Below are 23,703 nucleotides of genomic sequence, written 5' to 3' on the forward strand. Positions count from 1 at the left end.
AGGCAGATGTCCACTCTTCAAAGTCAAAGCAGGAGTGACAAGCGTGCTGTTGGTTCTTCTGAGCTGGACCCTGGCTTAGCAGGATGGGAGCAACCGCTTCCACATGGCCATCAGAAGAGGCCAATATTGACTGGAAGGTATTCAGAAATATTTGAATAGAGCTGTCCAGCCCCTCAGAGTGGTGTGGTTAAAATCCCAGGAGAGGTCCTGCAAATCCCGAGCACGCCTTGCTCCCTAAACCAAGGTGCAATTTCTGCCCCGCGCTGCTGTCGCCGGCGCTAGCACGTGCGGTAAGCAGGAGGAGAGGAGTTAATTTTAGCTTGATTGGCAACACAGAAGGGAACCGAGATGACTGTGCTGGAGATGGCAGTGGGATGAGATCAACGAGGGGAGTTTATTTTCATACATCTAAGTGGGTGTTCTGAGCAATTTAATTATTTTTTTTAAGGGAACCAAGACTGTTAACGCATTTAATCCTTGAAATGCTCCCGTGGTAGCCGTCCTGCACGCTTAGCGTTGTTGCACAAGGCTGGCTGAGATAACACCAGGTGCGTGTCCCATTCCTCTGCAGTTCCCAGTCCCTGCGCCCTGCTGCCTGGCTCCTCGGCAGCGTCTCGGGATTGGGCTCCCCGCTTTGCTCCTACTCACCTTTGTTTATGTTCTGGAGCCCGTTCAGAGCTGTTTATGATTAAACATTGCTCAAACAGCCAGGTTAAGATTTATTGACATAAAGGAGGCTGGGAGGAGGGAGCGGCTGGCTGGACATCTGCGTCTATTTCCAGCCGCGGGTGATGTTATTGGAATTGCACACGTGTCTGAGGCCGCGGCGTATCAGACAGGCTTCTGTTCAAAGGCACGGTGGCGAGGGACTGATCCCTGCCGGCACAGCACGGCGTGCTGAGAGCTCAACTAAGGCCGCGTGCGCTGCTGACGCTCCTTCCTCTTGAGCTCGGGGCGCGGAAATCACCCCGCTGCTCTCGAGCAGGGGGCCACGAGCTTTCTCGAGGTGACGAGAGAGATCCGGCTTTAAATCGTGCCAACGGGGCGATGGCCAAGCTGGGCACGAACCCTTTAAGAGGCAGTGCTGGTGTACGGGTGGCAAGGAGGTTGAAAATGGAAGGCTGGTAGGCGAGCGCTCTTTTTAGGAAAATAAATTCAAAGGAAAATAGAGAAACGTCAGAGCTAGAAAGAGGTAGGTTCGTAAGAAGCCATCCATCGTTTCTGAGCTAAACCAGCCTTTCCTAGCCTCTTTGTTACGGGCAAACAGTGGGGTTAAATGGCTGTTCAGCTTTTGAGGAACACTATATGTAGCACATCAGAGTTTCTTTGTTTTAAAAATCACAGATATTGATAACTTTCAGGCTTTAAACTTTTTTTTTTTTTTAAATACTGGTAATACGGTAAGAAATTTAATTTACTGATCAGCCCAACGTGGAAAGGGACTTTCGCAGTTATGAGACTGGATGATGAAAGAGAGAGGTGCCCCCCCAATATTGCACATAATTTACATTTTCTCTGAAGATCAGATATTTAGTGTTTGGTAAAGAAATTGCCGAGATACAATCTAGACCTCTGCAGGCTAAAATACCTGATCACGGCAGCAGCGGGCACACAGAGGCTCGTGCGTGTTGCACGGAGTTTCTTAACTATCGTTATTTTCATGTATACAACCACACACACAACAAAACAACATAATGGGCGTGCTGTGTGTTGCAGATCGTATCAGCCATCTGCAGCGCTGATAGAAACTTTCTGGGGCCGGCAGCCAGCCTTGTTTAAACAGAGGCATCGCCTGCACCTTGTGCCAGCCCACTTCGGTGGCAAGCTTTCGCACCAGGTTCTGAGGTTTCATCAGGCCGCTCTTTCTGACGCTTAAAACAGCTCCTTATTGCCAGACTTCAAAATAAACAGCAGCTTTACGGTTAATTTTAGACCCGAAAGACAGTTACCTAGATGCTTTCCGCAGGTAACTGTTTGCACACGAACGCAAGGGTTGTTTTCTCCGCTGCCTTTGTACCGAGAGGCCCGGTAAAGGAGGGGAGGCTCTAATTGACACGCGGGGCGGTGGTGGGTTGAGACGTGGCTTCCCATCTGACACACACAGGAAAAAAGTGCACTGTATCTTAGCAGTTTGCTCAGAAACACCAAGTTGTTTACAGTAAGGAGTACCGAGGGGAACAGAGCAGCCTCTGTAGCTGCTAGAAGTGGGGCCAGAGCTCACCTTCAGAGACCTTGAAAATAATACAAATAAAACCTTCCAATCGCTGTGACTGTTGATGCTGCAGATTAATTGAAGTTGATGTAAAATCACAGCCAGGCTGGACCTTTAGATGCTGCAGGCTGGCCGTGCTCCGTGCCACCGAGCTGCAGCTTGCTGGTTTCTAAAGGAATGGGAGTGCTTGGGAGGGGAAGAGGAATTCGTCTTCCGATAGCGAGTCCCGTGCCCGGCGCTCCTCATTTGGAGTGAATGGCATATTTTGAAGCTGACTCCAATGTTTTGAAATGCGAAACTGACTGAGGTACAATTATAGCATCACCTCTTTGTTTCTCCGTTCCTCGTGGATAGGCATCAAGTAACTTCCATCTTTTTCTGACGTGCGTATTTAACAAGGTTGTCTTGGTGGTGGGCTTTAACAGAGTCACTGGCCCAAGCACCAAAAATAATCTGCCTTAATGGTATTTGTTAAAAAAGACTGGTAGGGATATTCTTTTGACTATAGCAAGGCTTTATTCTTGATTTCTGATATCATCCTGCATATTTATTATCAGTCTGGAAATATTTGTCAGACCCACGTCTGGATTAATTTTAAAGTAAGTGTTCATAGATTTTTTTTTTAATTATTATTATTTTTTATATGTATAGATGAATTCAGATCCAGTCAGGTGTGGATTGATCCAGTCAGATGCTCCACTGAGTTCAGAAACAAGTGGTAATGATGGTTTTTCCAAGGACATCTTTCAGCTTTTTTGTAGGCGTGAAGAGACACAACGAGCTGACTTGAGTGGCTTCTGCTGGAGAAGTTTCAGGAAGGTTATTTTTCAGAAACTGCAGATTCTTGTCCCTTTGCACTCTGATAGCTTTCTGGAGGAGATTGGAGGAGCTTCTGGTGGTTTTTTTTTTCGGTAGTGGATTGAGCAGCTTTGCTGTAAGCCCTGTCCCACGATGCTGGGGATGTAGGATCTGGACAAGACCCATCCATAACGTGGGCAAGGTGGTGACTCCAGGGGGAACCCCCTACCTCTCCTGCTGGCTCTCCACCACCTGATTGAAACACCCTTTTCAGCAGTTTCCATGATATTCTTCCCTGCTCTTCTACGAGATTCTGTTTTCATACTCACTGAATTTATTCCATGACCTTGCTGTGCTATTTCATTACACAGAGAGGAAAAAAAAGGCAACTGCAGTATCTTGTGTTTTGTGTTGTATTTTTTTTTCCCTTTCCTGTGCTGTGCTTTATTCTTGAAAGGGGAGAATGTTGAAGTAAAGCTGTGCCTGACATCTCAAATAATTTTCAAAGAATAAAATCAGAACATCATTAAAGAGATGTGAGGGATGTACAAATAAAAATACAGCCCTTGGTTCTTCGCTATTAATTCTCCAGTGTGGAAGAACCTAGCACGTTCTCACTTGAAAAATTAACTGCCATTGTTCCTGGCGGTGTTGTTGCTCGTTTTATCAGTTTGCTCTCTGACAGCAATTAAAAGGTTTGCTAGAGAGCCTATCAGAAATTGTAGAGAAGCTGTGTAGAATAAAACGATTGTTTTTTAAGTTGCCCAGCATGGTGTTTCAGTGCAAACCCTCCTGAAGGTTTTGCTTTCAACATCTAGTTGTCAGAGCCGCAAAAAAAAAAAAAAAGCCTATTTTCTGCGTGCTTTTAAGGAAGATACATGTGAACCAGAACAGCATTTTGATGTTCATGGGGTTGGGCTTCTGGTATCTCTTTTCCTTTTTAGCCTTCCTGATCCGCCGGGGGGTGTTTACCCTCTCCCCCTCCGCCACCTGCCTGGCTCCGTTTCCCTGGGATGGGCAGCAGCCACCTGGGATGTCTGCAGCGGCCGGAGAGGGCTGAAGGTAGAAAAAAAATCTGTTCAGGTCCGTCTGCGTGCGTGGTGCTGGCCAGGAGGGGAATCCCAGAGTTTGCCCAAACTTTCCTGCGAACGTGGCTTTTTTCAGAGGGGCTTGCTGAAGGTTTCAAAATGTGCCTGCGTGGGGAAGCGTTTCTCGGTGCGTTTGTGAGCCTTGAAATGGCATAAAGGGAAGCCCTGTGCAACTGAGCTCAATAGAAACAGTCATTATAGCTAATTTACTTGGTGCTTTTAAGAGGCATAGCTATTCATAAGTTGTGGTTTTGCCTGATGCTGCTGGTAGTATTTGTTTTAAATAGATACACTTGCCCGCACACGCTCTTTGCCCATTTGAAATCTTGTCTGGCTGTGTTGGAAACCTCATTTTAGACACGGTAATATGCAGTGTTAGGCAAATCCCAGTGTAACCTGTGGTGCCTTCTCATTAAGGAAAAAATCCCTTACCCCGTGTACGGTGCCAAGCAAGCGGTAGCGTGAAGCCCAAGGAAAAGGTCGTGTCTGTGACAAAGTGGCAGTTTTATTTTGTTTTTTTCTGACGTGCTGTCCTTGTTCAGCCGTTTAATGTGCTTGCTTCCCTCAAGGACAACGGGTGAATAAACTCTGGAAGCATGAGGGTGCTGGAAAGCACGTGTCGTGCAGTGTGCGAAGCCCCTTCGAGGTGACAAAACCCGCTCCTGGAGCCCTGACCTGCTGCTGCCTTGTGAGAATTGTCATGGGTGTGGGACATGGGAAGCGCTCGTCAGGATGCAGAAAACGATTCCCAGCTCTGTTCATGCCGCTGGTGTCTTGCCTCAGCTGGTTGACTTTGGGTTCGGGATAATTAAGCTGAATTTAAAATAAAATTGACTTTTCAGTTTCAGGAGCTTTTGAATATTTCCAGCCGTAAAGCATTGGCGTGGTAGCTGATGGGACGCACCTGACACAGAGCGGAGCTTCTCTCAAAATGAATGAGCTGCATTTCGTCCTCTGAGAGGAGAAGGCGCTGTTTGGATCATGTGATGCTCAAATCTGAGTCTGTGGTTACGTACTCTGTTTTTTAATTATCTGCCAGAAATCTGCAGCACTGCTGCTGGTGCCTCCTTCCTCCCCCCGATTCTCGTCCCCTCCGCCTCCTTCGTGTCGGTGCTGCCACGTGGAGGGCAAGGCCAGGGGGCTGCTCTGCCTGGCAGTTCCCTCCAACAAAAAAACAGAATTAATATCACCTCCACAGGTATTTGGATGGTGCTCTTGGCACGGGGGTGACATTAGGAGGAACTGGCCAAGGGGAAGGAATGGCAGAGGGGGGAAAGGAGAAGAACAGCAGAGGAACAGAGTCAGGTGTTGTTAAAGTTGATCTGCATGAGATTGAGCGGCTTAATTGGTGTCATTTCGGGAGGTTGTTTTCAGGGAAGAAGGAACCAGTGAGCCGTCCACACGAGCCACAATTTCACCCAGCTGGCCTCATCCCGGTGAGCCCAGGGTGGCCAGAGGAGCATTTCCAGCCACCTCGGCTGCCTTGTGGGGAAGGACAGAAAATCCTTCCAGTAATGCAGAGCTGTAGGCTAGTTGCTGCTAACGCCACTGGGCTGGGTATGAGGAATGCTCACAGCTTCCCAGTGAGTTTGCCTTTACTAAAAGCAGTTTGGTGCTAGCTCTGGTGCAGACATGAGAGCTAGGAGGCAGTTAATGCCAGGACCGGGACAGTGAGGTTTGAGTTAGACATCTGCTGTCACAGGGTAATGGGAGTGGTTGCTGGCATTTTTCTGGAAAAAGCTCCCAACAGAAGAAAACTGACGTTCTTGAAGTAGAATTAAGATCGCTCTCTCTTGAATTCAACTCCTTATTTCAAGCCTGACCTCACTCTTGGGCACGCAATTACAGATCCATCCCAGCTGGCACACCTCCTGTGTGTATCTGTGATGTTAAGCAGGACAGTATGGACAACATACAGTGACTGTGTTACAAAGCATCCAAGGCAAGCGATCTGTAAACTTGTGGTAACTTTAAAGTTAGAAACCAGTCTTCCTGGATCTAAACTCCTATCGTGCCTTACAGAATAACCATGACCGAACACTTCAATGGGGTGCTTGGTCTTTGTGGTGGTTACGGAGATCGCTGTACTCCTTTATCTGCAGATAAGCCCCATGCTTTCTGATCCCGGTTTTCCAGCAGTTATGTTAAAAACACTAACGGTGACTTCTATAGCTTTTCTTCTAACTAAACAGCAGTGGATAACAGCAGAGGTGTTTTTGCAGGGAGCTCTGCAGTTTATTTCCTTGTCCTGGTGCTGTCTGGCCATGTGCTCATCTTGCCTCGTCCTTGGCTTGAGTTGGTTCATCCCAGGAAGAGCAAATGTACCGAAGCGTCCCTGTGGCCTTTATCAAGGCGCAGTGGATTTGGGGCTTCACCAGGCCCCTCGGTTCTCTCTTTGTAAAAGCAGCAGGTTATTTTACTGACAGTCACGTTACAGATACTTCTCTGGACTCTGTGGGTTAGCCTTCAGTAGGATTTCTGTGTTAAATCTGGTCAGACCAGTAGTGCAGTTGAAAGGGAAATAGCAAATGCTGAAAACCTCATTGGTTTAAGACTGTGGTAACCTCCAATATGGACGAGGCAGTCTTAAAAACCTGGCAGTTATGCTGCCCGTGTCCCCTAGCCTAAAGAGATGTGAAGAAAACAGACAGAACGACTTTTAGATTGCCATGGTGATAGGTGCATGCCTGTTTTGTAATGTGTATTTAGACTTAGGAGAATAAAACCTATTTGTCTTCACTCCTCCAGAACTCCTTCTGTAGTCTTGGTGCAATTAACTTTTTCATTTGGGATCCAGATAGCACCAGCCAAGTAGACAATAAAGCAGGTTTCTTACTGGTGTTGGCTCCAAAATGTTATTTTAAAAAAATAAATCCCTGCGGTGGGGAGGGGAGCAGGAAATGTTGGCTGATGATATTATTAGTTTGTTATAAAGGAGGGGTGAGTAGTACATAATCTCCTGTGACAGCTAAGACAGCTGTACAGAGCTTGTTGTATGGTTTCATGACATCCCTTCAAAATAATATTCACTATAATTCACTTGCGATTGAAAGGTGGTTTTGTTACTCATGCTTTTGCTTACCTTGCTGCTTCAGACAGCTGCAGTTCCAGCAAAATAATCATTGTGAGCACAATGCTGCTGCTGATTATTGCCATCGGGGAACAAGGGGCTACCTTCCCTTTGGAGAAGACGGAGAAAATTGATTTGGCTGCTTCCCTTACTGAAAGGGGCTGGGTGGAGGAGGAACCCTTCTAAACATTATGCAGTTGAATTTTTTGTGTTTTGTGTTTTTTTGTTGTTTTGAAACACGTCGTATGCCTGTGGTCAGGCTCCCCACGGTCAGATCGAAGCATCACAAAGCAACAAATCTTGTTGTGCAGTGGTCGCAGCAATGATTTGCACCTTGTTTTGGAAGAAGTGTGAATCTGAGGTAGTTGCTCTTGTGTCGGGTAGTTTGCTCATCTGTCCACGGGCAGACCTTCAGGGCTTAGATACGTGTTTAGGTAAGTGAAGCAAACTCTTATCTCCTTCTAACCAAATTTAGTTTGATCTTGGGTAAACTTTCCCAGTGAGTCTTTCATGTTGGCCAAGGCACCTCCTTTCAGACTGCTTCAAAGTATCGCAGGAACGGGGAGTGGATTTATGACTTAATGGGAACGTGATTTTCATAGATGCTAGCGCGTTGTTCTTCCCTTCGCTGATTACAGAATACCAGGAAAATTAGCTGCAGGAGGTGATTGGGGCACTTCTCTGTGAAGGCAGCTGCATGCACTACCTGCACGCTGAAATTTTGGTGTTTACCCTACATCTTGCATTAAAAGGTGAGAAGGATCTGTCTTGCCCTCTGGTGAAATCGAGTCAGGTACCTTGAAATAACTGGAAATGGTAATGGCTTAACAAAGGTGACTGAAGGCAAATTCTCACTTGAGCTGAGAAACCCAGCGTGCTTTTGGAGCTTTGTGCGTGGGAATAATATGATGTTCTTCTGGGGGAATGGCACGGAACTGGTGAGGAGTTGGTTTCAGAGAAGTTAGAGGGGACTGAATAAAGGCTGGTGTGTGCGGTTTGGTTGGGGATTTTAATACCTCTTAGGAGGGCTTTTGTGGGGCTCCTCAGTCAAATTTTAGCTAGTAACGGTTCTGTTTCACCACGGCACTTGGTGCTGTAGTGAGAGCTCTGCCTGTCAGCGTTTGCTGGATCTGAGCAGGGCACTGATCGGGGAGGTGACCGCCACCTCGTAGGGTATGGTGTGGCTGCCGTCCCCTTGCGTGGCGTGGCAGAGGGAAGGGTGTCAGGGTCAGGGGGTGCTAACGGTAGCTGTGAGCTTAAAAAGAAAAGGTGGTAGTCGCAGCAGAGGGAGACCATCGTGCTTAACTTCATTTTTCTGAATGGAACCACAGCCCCGTGTTTCAGTTCTGATTCAGATGGCGAAAAGCGTTACTCTCAACGAAGCAGCTCACGAAACGTTTCTTGCTCAGCCTGTGCCCTGGCACTGCTCCTAGCAGCGGTGCTTGGGGCGTGTTCGCAGGAGCAGCGGCTTCCAGAAACTGCAGCATGCTGGAGGAGGCAGACATGGTGCTGGCTCGCTGGTGGCAACTCGAGTGACAGCTCTTCTGGTTACTCCCCTTTGCATAATAAACCAGAATGACGTTTAATATATATATAAGTACACGTGTATGCGTATAAGCTTCTTTATTTTACTTGGCCTTTTCATGATCTTTGTCTTCTCCGTTTCGACACCGTGCTTTTCTGCAGCGTAAATGCACAGCCCTGAATCCAGCTCCCATTTCCTGTCTCCTTTCTAAGTCTCTTCAAGCAGCCTTTTCTTGCACTTGTGAAACAGATTTTAGCAGAAGCCATTTGGTGTAGAGCAGCACGCAGGGTGCTCTAACAAAGAAATCGGTGAATAGCCTCCATTTCTACCGAGTCTGGCACTACCTTTTGGCAAATGCACCTCGATTCCCTTTGCATCTGTGAGTAAAAGGCACTTGGAGGAAGGGGGGGAACATTTCTGGTTTTTATGGTGTCGTGCAGGGTATGGAGTTGTCACGTTGCCTTTTTTTTTCCCTAACCATTTTCCCCGAAGCCTGCATTAGGGGTGAATGTTTATGTAAAGTCTAGTGTTCCCTAGCGTTTTATTTTCAGGCCTTACGTAGATGAAATGCTTGTGGTCACTGTCACTGGTTCACCACATGAAGGAAGCCTAATAGCATGGGTGCTGTGTTGTCAGCGTGAGGAGCTTGTCCAGGAAACTTTTGAAATTCTGTCGTACTTAAAGCAAACAAACATTTCTAGCAACATTTTCTTTTTCATTACGTTGCTGTAGCAATGTGTGGCATGTGCACTCCTCCTCCTGCCCTTGGTCTCCAATGTATATATAGCGTGCGTTCAGTGAGCTCAGGCATGCAGCAGGGAGCCAGCAATCCGTTTGCTTTGACTTTCTCCTGCCTGCAATCTCACAAGGCAAGAATTGTTTCCGTGCAGTTTCTGGAGCTTGGTGCGTGCATGTGTTCTTGGTTTTAAGACAGATATTCTCCCTGCCTTGCAAGGATCCTGGAGAAACGGGAATCCTTTTCCCACAAGGAATTCAGATGTACTCATACACAGTTACATCATGTTTTATACAATAGGTGAGGTTTATATGGCCTGGGACTGCAGGTTGGACCTGTCTGGAGCAGGTTATCGAGGACAGCTCTGCACTTCTGCAATCGAAGCCGGCTGCCTCCTGCCTGCAGGTGACCGAGAGCTTTTTGTGGACCGTTAATTCATTGCTCTGTAATCAGCTGGGAATTTCCAAGGTGATTAAAAGTGTTGCATCTTAGACACCTTTGGAAATAGCAGTTGTCTTCATTATGCTTTGTATGTTGAGTCTAACCGGTGCTTTCAGATTGATCTTTTTCTCATGATGGAAGTGTAAAGCCGTGGTAGTAATTGCTGTGCTTCTTTGATAGGAATCATGCGACATGGATCAAATAGTCTAATTCAGCTTAAATAACTTCAAATATATACAGTAATCTTAGTGAATGCGTGCTCGGTTCTGCTTGGGCTGCCCGTCTTGTCCTGCTTATCTTCTGGAGAAGTATAATTCTCATAGGCTTAAATCCTGCACTAATGTGCCTCGGTTTCTAAATAGGACTACCTGATACAGTTTGCATTTATCCTCCTTGGTAGGAAAGAGGTTAATTAAGGGAACAATTAGAAAAGCTCATTAAAACTGCATCCAGCTTTAGAGTAATGAAAAGCAGCTCTCTGTGACACGGTTCAGAAGTGAGGCTGTCCCGAGTTCCCGTTGACACTGCTCCCCGGTGTCGGTGCGTGTAGGCTGACCTGGGGCAGTGTCTCGGGCTGCACCGAGGCTGTCCCTGCTGGTATTTCTGCGGTTGTTGTAACAGGGACTCGAACAATAACGCTAATCCCAGGCACCTTCTTTCCCCTGAGGGAGGGGAGGAGTTGTGCAGGAATCCGCGCTCTGCGTTTCACATCGCATTTCCATTTCTCGCGTCCCAGGTTTTTACAGCACTGAAAGCATGCAGGCACTTGGGACCAGCTACCCCCACGCTGGCTGCGCTGGCAGCAGGAGCTAGCACAGCCCAGGCTGCAGAAGCCGCCTGAAACCATGCCCACCCTCACGTATATCCACTCTCTGCTTTTTGTGGGACTGGTTCTTACAAAAGGGCCACGTACGTGCTGGCCAGCAAGATGTTAAAGCTAGCTGCACGGCCTGGGTTCTGCTCCAGTGGGCCAGGAGGGCTGTCTTTCTAAAAACGAAATCCCAGCAGCCAACAAATTGTTTGCCTGCGGAGCCAGCCCAGCCCAGCCTCCTGGTTTCTCTCCCTCGTTCCAGTGCGGGTAAATCACGTGGCTGAACCCGATAGCTCCGGGGAGGGCTCCCAAGGAGACGCTGTGCGAGACGGGCCTCTTCAGCACACGTCTGCTGGGTCGGCTTAGACTTCATAGTTAGCTTGATTTAGGATTTAGGAAAACCAAAAGTTAGCTTTGTGAAGATCGCCCGTGCTCCCGGACTGGTGGCACTGGCCTGGGTGCAGTTATCTAACGTTACAGCATCAGGAAATAAAATAGAGTTGAGGAGCTGGATGCGTGACCTGGAGGCAGTGACGGGAGGAGATGCATGGCCTCGTGTTACTCGGCTCCTCTGAAGAGCGAAACGTGGTGGCGGTGGGACAGGGCTCCTTGCTGGTGTGCACCGCGGTGCGCGGCTGGCCTCGGCCGTGCTGCGGAGCTGCCGCAGGGCAGCCGGACCTGTTGGGATTGCTCTGAGTGCTGTTACGCGAGGGCTGGGCTGTCCTGGGCTCGGTTAGAAGGGCTAGGTAAACATGGCCAGGCTGCATGGCCAGCAGCGGTGTTCTTATTTAATGCACTAACAAGCACGGGACCTCTGAAGGGAATGAAATGCAGGGCAAGCTCCTGCTGTACGTGGCAGCGCCACTGCGATTCCATGCTGCCAGATGCTGAGCCAGCTCCCTCGAGATGAGATGGGAGATGAGGAGGAGCTTCCCTTGCCAGAATGATAATTTTGCTCTTTTCACAGCAGGTTTCTGAACGTTACCTTACAGCAGAACTAGATTGTGAGGCACCAAGAGCAGGAAAGTATGTTTTTAGAGCAGCAATAAAATGTTTCCCTGTATTTCTCTCGATAGCAGAGGTGAGATGAGGCAGTCGCAAACACTGACTTACTTGCCTACCACCTGGCTCCGTTACCTGCAGGATTCAATAATGCCCTGGTTAAAGGGATTGTGTTCAGCCGTGCTCGTGGTGCTAGAACAACACTGCCCACGTCCCTTCATTTCCTTCTATAGGCGAGGTGCTGGAAGCCAGCACAATCGCTGTGCTCTGCTGGCCTTTCCCACGGTGAAACCTGGTTTTTATTTCCTGCTTCTTTAACCTTAGTATCAGTGAAATGATCCCTGGAAAGCTTGTATTGATTGCACATTATTGTCTAATTAAAGTGCAATAAGTAGAACTGCAGAACACTCGCTTTTACAGCCCCGTGCCTATTGTAGACACTATAAATTAGAAAGCTTTCTGTTCAAATACGGAAAATGTCAGTGCTTATTTCCTTTTGAATTTCACAGCATCTCTTGAAGGCTACACGTGTAGATGTGTGATTATTTTCTTTTTCTAAGTAACAATTGGAAAGAAATGTTTTTATAAAAGAAATGAAACCCTATAGACTTGTAGGGGCCCTGTTCTGACCCTCTTAGCTATAATCTACACTGTCTAAAAGAGGCACTTGTAAATAAATGTGTTGTTTTTAATAGGAAACCTGCTAGATGATGTTTTAGCATCATGTGCAGAGATATAAATGGGTATTAGTTTTACAGCGTGTAGAGGCTGGTCTCTAAATGGCGCTGTCTGGTCTTACCTGGAGGCTGTTTGGGCTGTCTGGTCTTCATGGCTTTTTTGTGCAGTGTTACTCGTGGCCTGATACTTTCTAGTAACTCGTACCTTCCTGAGTTATGTGCAAGGAGCTAATAAAAGATAAATTCTAGACCTTGATAAAGCAGGAACCCAACAGTTTGTCTTTGTAGTTCTACGTCATGCTTAGTCATTGATGGAATACATGGCCTTGGGGAAATCATTTAGCCTACCCAAGCCTTCAGCTTGCATCTGAAATCCCTGTGATGTATATGCAGTGATTTGTGAATGATGAACAATTCCTGCCCAGGACTCTGGGCAGAAAGACGCTATAGCGGATGGTGGATTTTTATGCTATGAATGTGTTAATGATTCAGTAGTGGCATATAAAACGTTTAAACTGTTTAGCATCATGTGTGACAGTGACTTTCCCTTTCTTTCCCGTACAGGTGTACTTTTCGATTCCCTAGCACGGTTATAAAGATCCAGTTCACATCTTTATACCATAAAGAGGAAGTAAAAGAAGAAGCCTCATCGCCTCCCCTTCGGCCACTTTACCCTCAAATATCGCCTCTGAAGATCCACATCCCGGAGCCGGATCTCCGGAGCGTGGTCAGTCCCCTCCCGTCCCCCACAGGCACTATCAGGTAAGATGTTACCCGTCCCCTGTCACCCTCCTGAAGTTCTCATCTTTCTGTGCGCGTTCTGGAAACTCCATCTCTGTTCTGACACCGGCCTTTATCAGCTTTGTGTTCTTTATCTGCTATACTTGATGCGTGAAATGCCCTATTAAAAATAACTTGTTAAATATCTGATGTTCAGAATGACGGAAGACGGTTAAAATTTTGTTGCCTAAATGCAGGGCGCAGGGGTTTTGTTTAAGAGCTCGAAGGGCGGGGGCTGGCGTCAAGTGTAGTTTCACAGCGTGGAGCTGTTTATCTTCGGCAGAGGAATTAGAGAGATCTATCAAGAACCACCTATATACGCGGAGAAAAGAAAGCAGGCAAATATTGTTAGGACTGCCTATTTTATTTTTATCTCAATAACATTCTGTTGTTGCTGGGTGGTGCCGGTGTTATCTGGAGCTAGGGACGAGGGTGGCCATTGGCATGTGGTTTCCTGGGAATAGAAGGAAACGGGGAGGATGCTGACCGTGTACCGAGGGGCTGTAGCGATTTGAATGGACGTCTGTGCGAGTATCCTGTTTTGTAAGCTATCCGATTCAAGAATGTGCAGTAGACATAAGCTGAACATCAAGTTACTGTCTTGACTGCTTTCCCTCCTCCTTTCTCAGCGAAGAGTTGATGTTACAGCTTTGCAGTGATCTCTTTTAACATTAAAGTTGTTACTTAAAGCATAATAAAGTAGTAATAATTAGTTAATAAAGTAATAATCAGTAGCTGATGGTATAGGGCGATGTATTACAGCTTTAAAAAGTGCAGACCCCAGAATAACGAGAGCGTACCTGGTAACAGTAATAGCTGCTGGTTTGTTTTCTTGTCCATAGATTTGTAAAACGTTGTAATAAACAAACATATTCTGTCAGTTGGTGCTAATTCGGTGAGTAGTATTCAAATCGACATGGCTGAGAATGACTTGAGGGTCACAATGAAGCCCGTTTGGTTTTGCATAGGGCTGGAGGCCCTTGCTTGTTTGGGTTTTTCCCCCCTCTTGCAGAGCTGCACAGATGTGCAGTGCAGATATGCTAGAAAGAGGGGGCTGGAGGTAGCTGCGGTTTCAGCCCTCTGTTCAGGCACTGCTTTTAGTTTATATTTAACCTTCTCTTTTTAGATGAAGCTTGTTGCTGGGAGGGGAGGGGGATGGTTTCTTTGCCAACATATGGTATTTAGTTTCCATTCAGTCATCCTGCGCAGAGCAGCGCACTGTGGTTTATGTTACTAACGGAGGCTGTATCTTTTGACTCTGGCATATGCCTGCAACTGATATTTGACTCCCCGAGAATGTTTCTTTTGCATAAGGAGAAAGTGGAAATAGTGGTGTTGAATTGTGCTCGGCCCCTAACGGGGTGTTTACTAAAGATGATTAATGAGTGCATCCGTTTGTCTCGAGCAGAAGCGAACCCAGCAGAGTCTTCAGAAAACCTCAAAAGACATCTGAGGTTTCACTTGCCAAATCCCTTTCGTTTCTGAGTTCCTCTTCCAGAGGAGGGGCTGACACGTTTGTAAACATCCCTGCTCAGCCCCTTCAACCTCCCTCTCTGCCTCTGCAGGGTCTTGCAGCTCTCGCATCCTGCGGGGCCGTGATCTGGGACACGGTCTGGGTGTTTTTCTCTGAGAAGGGGAATGTTGCTCTTCGGGAGCGTGTCGATGTGCACTCTGGCTCTCTGTCTCGGTGTCTTTCTATCAGCACACGAGGCTGGCACGGTGTCCTCAGCCCGTTCCCCGGGGCAGGGCTGCAGGGGGCTGGGGCTGGGACCCTCACCCCGTTCCCCCGGCTGTCTCAGGAGGCATTTTCACAGGCTCTGCTCTCGTCCTCCTCCTCCTCCTCCTCCTCCCTCTCCCCCTTTCCAGTATTTACTTTCCTAATTTGGTTCGTTTGCCTCGCTTCTCCCTGATTGGCCCATGGAAAATTAGTGCACTTTGGAAATCCTTGGCCGGGTGAAATTTCCTTTTTGGAAAGCGGCTCCCGGCCTCCTCTTCCTGCCTCCACCCCGCAGCAGGCCGCAGGCCGGGGCCTTACCTGCGCTCCCCGCACCCGGACACCCCTTGGTCCCAGAACCAGCCCTGCCCTCCTGCCCCCAGCCCTGCTCTGCCTCCCCGTTCACATTGCAGCTTGCTTCCCTGCAGGTTCCCCCCCCCGCAAGCTGCTGGGTTTCTTTCCAGCCTATTTATTTTCCCTCCGCGAAGTGCACCGCCTAGAGAAGGAATGAGCTTTAGTTAAACAAAAGCAAACCTGCCACCCTCAGCAGCTTTGCAAAGCAACATCCCTGCTTACTCCCAGGGAGAAGTGTTTCCACTGTTTTCTTAGTTAGGTGTTTTATCTCCAGGAGGGGCTGTTTTGCAGATGTTTTCAATGCTGTTGTACAGCTTTAAGGGAAAATGTTGGCCGGCAGCATGCTTTGTGAGGCTTACACACAGGCAATAACTTATTTCTTCCTGCTTTGAGTTCAAAAATCCTTTAAAAAAAATCAGACTTCCACAGTCTGAAACGAAAAGGCCACTGTGGTTGCAAGAAACTAGTAGAAGCTGCCTGTCCTTATTGCACGTCATAAGAAAGGGCAGAGTAGCACCTGGATTCAAGCACAAATCTCTTTTCAGTAGACTCAAGGCACTGAAAAGCTGTCTGAAAGCCACATGTAGTTTGGCTAAATTCAGCACTGCCCGTTGGGAGACATCTGATGTTCACAATCGATTTCAGGAGTTACGGGACTGGCTTTCAGTATGTGGCTTTAAGTTTCTGCAGTTGCATCTGGAGCATCCTCTTTTGGTGACACTCTTACTGATGACTTAAGTTCCTCACCTGTTTTACAAACCCCCTTAACTTTGCCTGGTTTTGCTGTAAATCCATAATACCTACATGGATGTGTCTCCATGTGTGTTGTAATCCAGTCTTCAGAGTGGCTTGTGCTTGGATTACAAACAGATCCACAGAGACAAGGTATGATGCTGGATCTTTTTCCTGGTCTTGAAGCGATGCTGAGTTTAAGTTCAGATTTACAGTGTTTAGTTGCCTTTTTTTTTTTTTTTTTTTAATCTTCCAGTTGGTGTTAGTGACCCTGTAGTGGTAGCTTAACTCTGAAGTTGAGCTTACACTCTGAACAGCAGCATCTCTCTGAAGTACTGCCCTTCAGGGTTATTGGTTTGGTGTTTGCGGGTATTTCTGAAAACTAATTTCTCTGTATGTGCTTCCCTGTTCTAAATAGTAGTAATGTTCACACTAAAACTAAATAAATAAATAAATGCTGCAATAAAGAAATTCAGAATGCTGCAGTGTGGAGGTCAGTATCAGTATTCACGTTTTCCAGCAGTTACTTCTGGCTTATCTCTGCCCCAGAATGACTGTGGGCTTGAACACTGTCTTGGACTTTTTCGCTGAAAGGGGATGGGAATGTAGCTCACACATGCGGTCTTTATCAGTAAATAAAAATAAAAAATCTTTGACATGTAGGAGGAAGAGCCCTTAGAGCCCTGTGAGAACTTCTTGGGAAGCATCTGGTGAGGTTCAGTGCTAATAGTTAAACTGGTCCGCATTTGTGTGGGGGCCTAAACTTATATTTAAGAGAATTTTTAGCACTCAGTGTGCCTGCCCATGTTCAGTCATTGCTAGAATAGTCAATACCTAGTTTGCAGTGAAATTAATGAGATGAATAAATGAAAGATCAGCTGACATCCTTCTTCACTCTTGTTTTATAGTTTTGATTAGCAAAACAGAAGACGTGAGCTGAACTGTTATAGTTCCAGAAGCTATAAATTTTTCAACCTTATTTGCTTCCCTGCCCCCCTACACACACACTCCCTTTATTTTCACAAGGCAAAATGAGCTCAGTAACATGCTGCATGCCCTGATTGTGGGTTATTCAGAGGCCTGCATTTCAGGAACTGCAGTTATGTTGGTTAAGTCACCAATGGGTTTTGTGGCCTTTAACAGGTCATTTAAATTCGTTGGCTGCTTTTTATGCATGTAGAGCGTAATAAGTACTTTCCAAGACTGTGTAGTAGATAAATTATGGATTGGGCTTTTATTCTGTAAAGAATCATGGAAGTATAAGTTGGCAGGGGGTGGTGTGTATGTATGTATTCTTACGAGCCATGTTATATTAGATGTGTAAGTGCTGGATATGCTTTGCTTCAGACTTGGCTTGCTAACGAGGGAGTGCTTTTTTCTAGGATCTAGGACAGCCATACAACACCGTTTCAGAACTCTTGGGTCTTAATATGAACTTGCATGTTTCTAAAGGTATGCAGTGGGAAGTTGAGTGAACCCTGACTTCAGTGGTTGCATGCACTCAGTGGGACAGGATGCATAAATATTGCATGTTCCAATTCATTCAGGCTTTCCTTGTTCCTATAGCATGATTAGCCACTTAACTGAAAAGCCAGCGAAGAGCTCGAAGGCAGGATTTTTGCAGGCTCTTTTGCATTGTCTCGGTCATCCATTACTTCCTGCACTCGGGCAGAATACATAGCCCTGGTAACTCCCACAATTGGACAGAATGGTGATCGTTCTTAATCGCCCTTGTCTCCAAACCACAAGCCAAGTAGTGTGATGCATATACATCACATAAGAAATGCAGCGATCTCTACCAGGCTCGGGGGTTCCTACGCATGTTTATGTCAGATAATGGGCCATGTGCTAGCGGAGATGCGCCAAGCCATGTGCTGGAGGAAAGGTTGCAGATGTCACCAGCTACACAAGCACTTCCTCTTCCCTTCACTTCCCCTGATCAGCGCTGGTGTAAAACGCTCACTGAATCCACAGTCAGAGTGAGCTCACTTCCTTTCTAAGAGGGGAACTGCTGGAGCGCAGACAAGTAAAAACAATTTGAACTTTTGTGGATAGCTAACTTTCTCTCGCTGTGGCTTGTTCAACAGCTTTGCGTTTTTTTCAGCATTAAGCAGGCAGAGTAGCTCTCATATTTCCCTTTTCACATCAAAATCCAGCGTGGTTTGGCAATCTCACCACTTGTGATTGTTTCTGAAACCTGTCTGAAACGTGCAACGTGCAAGGGCTTGCCTTTCTTTGAGTTATGTTTTTGGGGCTAGGCTGGGGAAGGAGACAGTGGCGGAGGATTCGCACCCATTACTTCTGATTGGTGTATCGTGGAAATGCTTGTTTCGCAAGCTGAAGTGCTGTACTTTGACCTGGTTCTTGCTTATTGCACATGGAGAGAGAAAAAAAAGTCCCTGTATCTTTTGGTATCCCATGTGTAGGCACTTGAAACGGAGTATAGGAGTAGTCTGAGATTTGTGGCATTTCTCTAGCATAGTCCTTGTGTGCAGGGAAACACACCTCCAATTAGAAAAGATCCTGTTAAGAAATGAGGATTCTCCCTTTGTACTGAATTGGGGCTTAAAAAAAAAAAAAAAAACCTGCTCAGACAGGAATCTTTGTATTGGCAATGTTGCCAAGGTGGTTTCTTATCACTGCTATGTCTTTGTACCTGCCTCAGAAATGTGCGTTTAGGCATTTTTCAAAGGCACTGCTCATGTGAGTACCGTATCCCAAACCACAAGAGGTTTTTTTTTTCTTCTCTTTAGCGATGCGGGTTCCAAGTCAGGTGAACAATTTTATGTGGAATCCCGGGTAATCTTTCCTCTTTGCCATTAGGGAGGGAAAGTGCTTTATCCATACACCTGGCTTAGATTAAGCTTCCATAGCTTGAGCCCTACAGATATCTTTCTTGCAGAAAAGAATGGAATTAAGTAACAGCAGTTTTCCTGCATTCCCCTACTGCCTGTCCTTCTGGGGAAATTGGCACTGGAATTTGGGAGTGTTCCTGTTCCCAGCTTGCTCACAGACTTATAATATGACCATAAATAAATCATTTAAGCACTTGTTGCTCCCCCGCCCAAAGTCTGTAAAATGTGGTTGGATTGAGAGAGTCTGGAGATCTTTACATAAGAACCACTGCGTGTGTTCAGGCAACGGATCCATCTAGCCTGGTATTCTGCTTCAGACAGGTGTCTTTGGGGTAATTTACAAACACAGAAAATATTACACAGTAATGCTAACTGGTGTTCAGTCTGCCTCCACCATTTTCATGGTTCAAGGACTGCCTTGGAGCAGTGACTTCTTGACTTTGTGTCTCATAAAGCCCCTGATGATTCCCTGTCTTCCTCCTTTTCCCACAAGCTTTTATAATGGTCTTTTGTGTTCACATAAACTTAACATCAGCCCCGTCTTACAGCATGTTGTTCCACGGTTTGACTACAAACATAGAAGGACTTCCTCTTCGTTTGGACCCGCTGTTAGTTTCATTTCATGTTCACCAGCACTTCACTTAGAAGAAGCTGGGAGTTGTACGCCTTCTGTTGGCTCTGTTTTTGTAAGCTGTCTCCTTGCACCTCAGCTTTCTGTCTTCAACTATTTGTCTTCTGTGTGGAATCCATTCCCTGCCTCTGATCATCCCAGTTACCCCAGTCAGTACCTTCTCTGATCCTGCTGTGGTAATGGTGGTGTGATGTTTTTGTTTTGTTTTGTTTTTTTAATGAGATGAGACAGAACAACATCCCGCATCCTCTGTGTGGATGCACCATGCGCACAGTGGTACATCCTATTTTTGCACTCTGATTCTTTAGTTAAAACAAACTGATTTGGAGCATTCCAGCAGAAACGCAGTAAGTTGTACATCTTCACCAATAGTTGGTATTTAAAGTCTTTTTAGTTGTTAAAAAGTGCTGTGAACTTACAAGGCTGGATTCTTGTTGGCAGGAGTCAAAAATGAATCATGATGCTACAAGATCTGTTACGTTCTTAATAGCCAGAAGTAAGCCCTGTGTTTATGCCATTCTGCCTGTTACACGGGCGAGTGTGTTGCAGACAGTTCTTTCAGCCCTCGTCTTCTTGGCCTTACAACCAAAGAAGGGTTAAGCATTAAATGGAAAACACGCTGCAACGGGCTGTTGTGATTCAGCACGTGGTCACAGTCTGGTCCTAAAGCTGAGTCTCGGCGTGATGTTTGAGGAACTGTGTCTCAGTGGCTGCCTGCAGTAAGTGTTTCAAGTCGAGATGCTGAATCCTCGGTGGATGTTGAAGATCTCTGGGACGTGGGGCGTTAACCATGGTGTCATGGGGTTAAGGCTGTGGGCAACTGCAGCTGGTTTGCTTCTGTGCTGTGTGTCTTTCAATGGCATAAAATGCATGCTTCCTCTCCACAGAGTGCCCTCTTCCAAACGGACAAGTTTAATGCAAATTAGCTTAGATTGCTTGTAAGCTAAGGAGTGTTCTCATGGACGGTAAGCATGGATCACAGCAGTTCGTTCAGGTGGCTGAGCGCTGGGTGAAATTGCATACCTAGCCGTAGCTTTGCTCAGTAAACGTTTATAGCCTTAAAATGGATCACATTATGTCTTCAAGCATTGAGGGGATGTCAATATCCAGCAAGTTGTAGTCACTATCCCTACATTTGATTGTGTATTATAGCACAAGCAGGTGTTTGGAGGAAAAAGTCTTTGTTTCTTAATATTTCTTAATAAGGGGGGGAGTGCATGCAGCGTCCCTGGCCAGCCCCTGCTCTGGGTGGTGAGGAGAATTCCAGGAACTCCAGGAAACTGATGTCACTGCATTGTGTTTGCTTGTTTTCTTTAAACTCCACTAATGTTTAATTTTAACTTAACCCTCGGGAGGGTATTTTTAGTAAAACCGTTTCTTCACTCCTCCTGCCCTGCGTTTGGGGGGGAACAGATTGTGTCACCTTGTTTTTTCCCCTAGTCAGCTCTCTCCCCCTTCCTCTTAAGAGCTCTCCGATGATTGACGGAGAGCTTGAACACTCAGCAGCGTGTTACCCTGTCTATTTGCTTGGAGTGGCTAAAAGATCGTGTTGTTTGTTCTGCACCCGTGTCTCTTGACCTGATGATTGATCCAGGCTGAAAGGAGGCAGGTCCACCTGGATGGAAGTGCAGCATTCTGGTGAAAGTCCAGTACTTCTCCCAAATCTTCAGATACTGCTCTGGCTGTCCCGAGGGACAGCTGCTTCCGTAGGGGACTATCAGGCTCTTCAGCAGCTATCTGCTTTTCAAAGAGTTAACAGCTCTTTAGGTTGGAGGGGCTTTGTCAGCACTCTTAATAGAATCACAGCCCTGCAAGGGGAGGGGTTTTGGTTGTTTGTTTATGTATTTATTTATTCAAAGCAAGAAAGTTATACTTAAAGCTCATGATAAGCTCCAACAGTTCAAATCTGAACAGTAAAAATGGGGCTACTTCATCTTCCTTCTTGAAGAGTTACATCAATTCCTGTGTCTGAACTGCATGGGACGATTTTTGAAGCCATAATAGTTTAAAATAAAAGAGGGGAGGTGAGCTCTGAAGTGTTTTTTTTACTGGTAAACTGCTGTTTTCAATGTCCGTGACCTAAGTTTTGGGTGCTGTTTATATAGATTGTTTTTCATGTATTTCTGCAAATGAAGAATCAGCAAACTGTTTCATGCTGTTCCATTCCTAGTCTGTGTGTTACAATAATTGCTCACGTGCCAAATTCTAAGATAAAAAGAATTGCCATGTTTTTGATTTGTCATTGTTTCATGTATGAAAATTACTTTAATTTGTAATTATCTACACGTTTTAAGAAGTGTATATAGGGAAAAGCTGTTGAAAAATGACAGCAAAATAATTAAATTCACACCAGCTCTGCATGTGAATACTAAGACATCAAGAGCGTCTTCTGTGGTGTGGTGTTACCGCTTCCAAAGTGGGCTCAAAGCGTGGAATAACAAACTTGGATTAATTTTTCTGCACAGACAGGTCTTTTTGAAAGACTAGGTGAGAAACGCCTTTATCTCTTGCAAAGACGGATTTCTGTATGGGCTCACTGACACTATTTACCTTACACCTCCTGAAAGCTTCACCTCCTGCCATGCTTCTGAACAGCAGCACCCACTGACACAAAGGACCATCAGCGGGTGCTGGAAACGTTACCAAGCCCTGTGCGGTGGTTTGTACGGCTCACCCCATATGCCAGACGGGTGAGCTCGGGTTTCCTATTGCAGGGGTTTGTTGTGGCTGGATTATTTTTGTTGCCTTATTTCTCACCCAGCCTCCCCCTTCGATCCTGTCATTCCCTTTTTAAAAGAAAACAGTCTTGGTTGGTGTGGGCTCGGCACCGCAGCCGTTTGCAGAGGTGTCACAGTGACAGGAGATGCTGCACTTCTCAGTTTACGGGGTGGACTGCTAGGAAACGGTCATTCTTTGCCCTGTCACATTGCTTGTGCACAGGAGGTGTTACCCACTGAGCAAACAAGGGTTGTCTCACCGTTTCCTCTCTGTCTGCATGTCTGTGTGTGGGGAAGGCTGGTTGGCCAGCCACCTTAGTGAGGAAGGGACCATGTTTTGTGTTTCCCGTGCAGCGCTTAGCACGGTGTGGGTATCGCTGCCTTTATTTGTGTCAGCGTTAGCACTGCTGTTGGGCATTTTTCTGGTAAGAGGATTGTTTATGCCAGTTCTACTGAATGCCGGCTCCAGCTGTGGGCTTCATTTTGCATCTTGTCATACAATTTGAACCGCTTGTTTTGCTACGTTAATCTTCTGTGTATTGTTTTGCTTTCTTGCTCATTGTTTCTCAGCTCTTACGCAGAAGACGTATGTAATCCCGGGATTTGGCTATACGTCGTGCCACTCTGGCTTTGCACCCCTCCCAGCAGAATGGAGGAGAGATGGAAGAGGGGAACTTCAGGTCTTAAATTTCCCAGCCTCATCCTTCTCCTCCTGTCCTTTGTGCCCTGCCAATCAAGGATGTGTGATCCCTAGACAAGTCTTTCTGATTAGTTCTCATCTTGTAGCACTCACTTCTGTGTGCCTAAGTGGTGCTGCAAATTACAACGACCTTTTATTTGTTTGTAGGTTTTCATCAGCTTTAGCGTGGTTTTCCTGCGCCGTAGTTGTTCCTGTAATGCCATCTCGTGGTCGTCCTAGGACTCAGATGTCTCTTCCCCGTGCTAGCCCAAGCTGATGAGATGAGCTGCCTTCTGTAGCAGTGATTGCAGCCCCCTTTTGTTAGCTGCATTTGTGTGCTTGGTGAATCAAGGCAATACCTGTCTCTAGCTATGTAGCACTAATCACAGTATTTTGTCTGATGTTCTGAAGTTCATGTTTTCTGTTCAACAGGGACCTCGTGGTAGATGCCTACACTGGGTGCTTTAACTGTCCTACAGTAAAAATACGTAGCCCCTATCTATTAGAAAAATTGGGTAACGATCACCTGCATCGTAAAGAGAGTGGTGGTATTTTCTCACAAGTTACTTGGTTAGTTATTCATCTCAAATTCAGTGTATATTTTTCTCAGTCCCATGTATAGAGAAGCTGTTCAATGCTTTGAGACTGTTTTCTTGTGGTCATGGGAAGGGGGAGGTGGTGTCAGGATTTGTATTCTCTGATTGTTTCTGATTATTTGTATTTATTTCCCATCTTTCCGTGCTTTGGATAAGCCACAAAGGTAAAAATAAATTCAGGGCATATACAATTCTCAGCAACTTGGGAGCTTTCCTGTACCTTAGGAAGTAAGAACCATGTGTCTTGTTAATAAATAAGGTAATATTTTTTTTTTTCCTTTTTGC

General features: G+C 46.2%; 1 protein-coding gene across 3 annotated transcripts in view; it reads left to right on the plus strand.

The window, feature by feature from the left end:
• Nucleotides 1-23,703, plus strand: part of FOXK1 (forkhead box K1) — a 50,877-nt gene that overhangs the window by 16,580 nt on the left and 10,594 nt on the right. For all 3 annotated transcript variants that reach the window (XM_080556903.1, XM_080556901.1, XM_080556902.1), the window contains exon 2: nt 12,925-13,122. In XM_080556903.1, the coding sequence (XP_080413029.1) occupies nt 12,925-13,122 (198 nt within the window). The remainder of the gene's footprint in view (nt 1-12,924; nt 13,123-23,703) is intronic.

This window comes from Anser brachyrhynchus, assembly GCF_964034855.1.
Source record: "Anser brachyrhynchus genome assembly, chromosome: 15".
In the NCBI taxonomy this organism is placed as follows: domain Eukaryota; kingdom Metazoa; phylum Chordata; class Aves; order Anseriformes; family Anatidae; genus Anser; species Anser brachyrhynchus.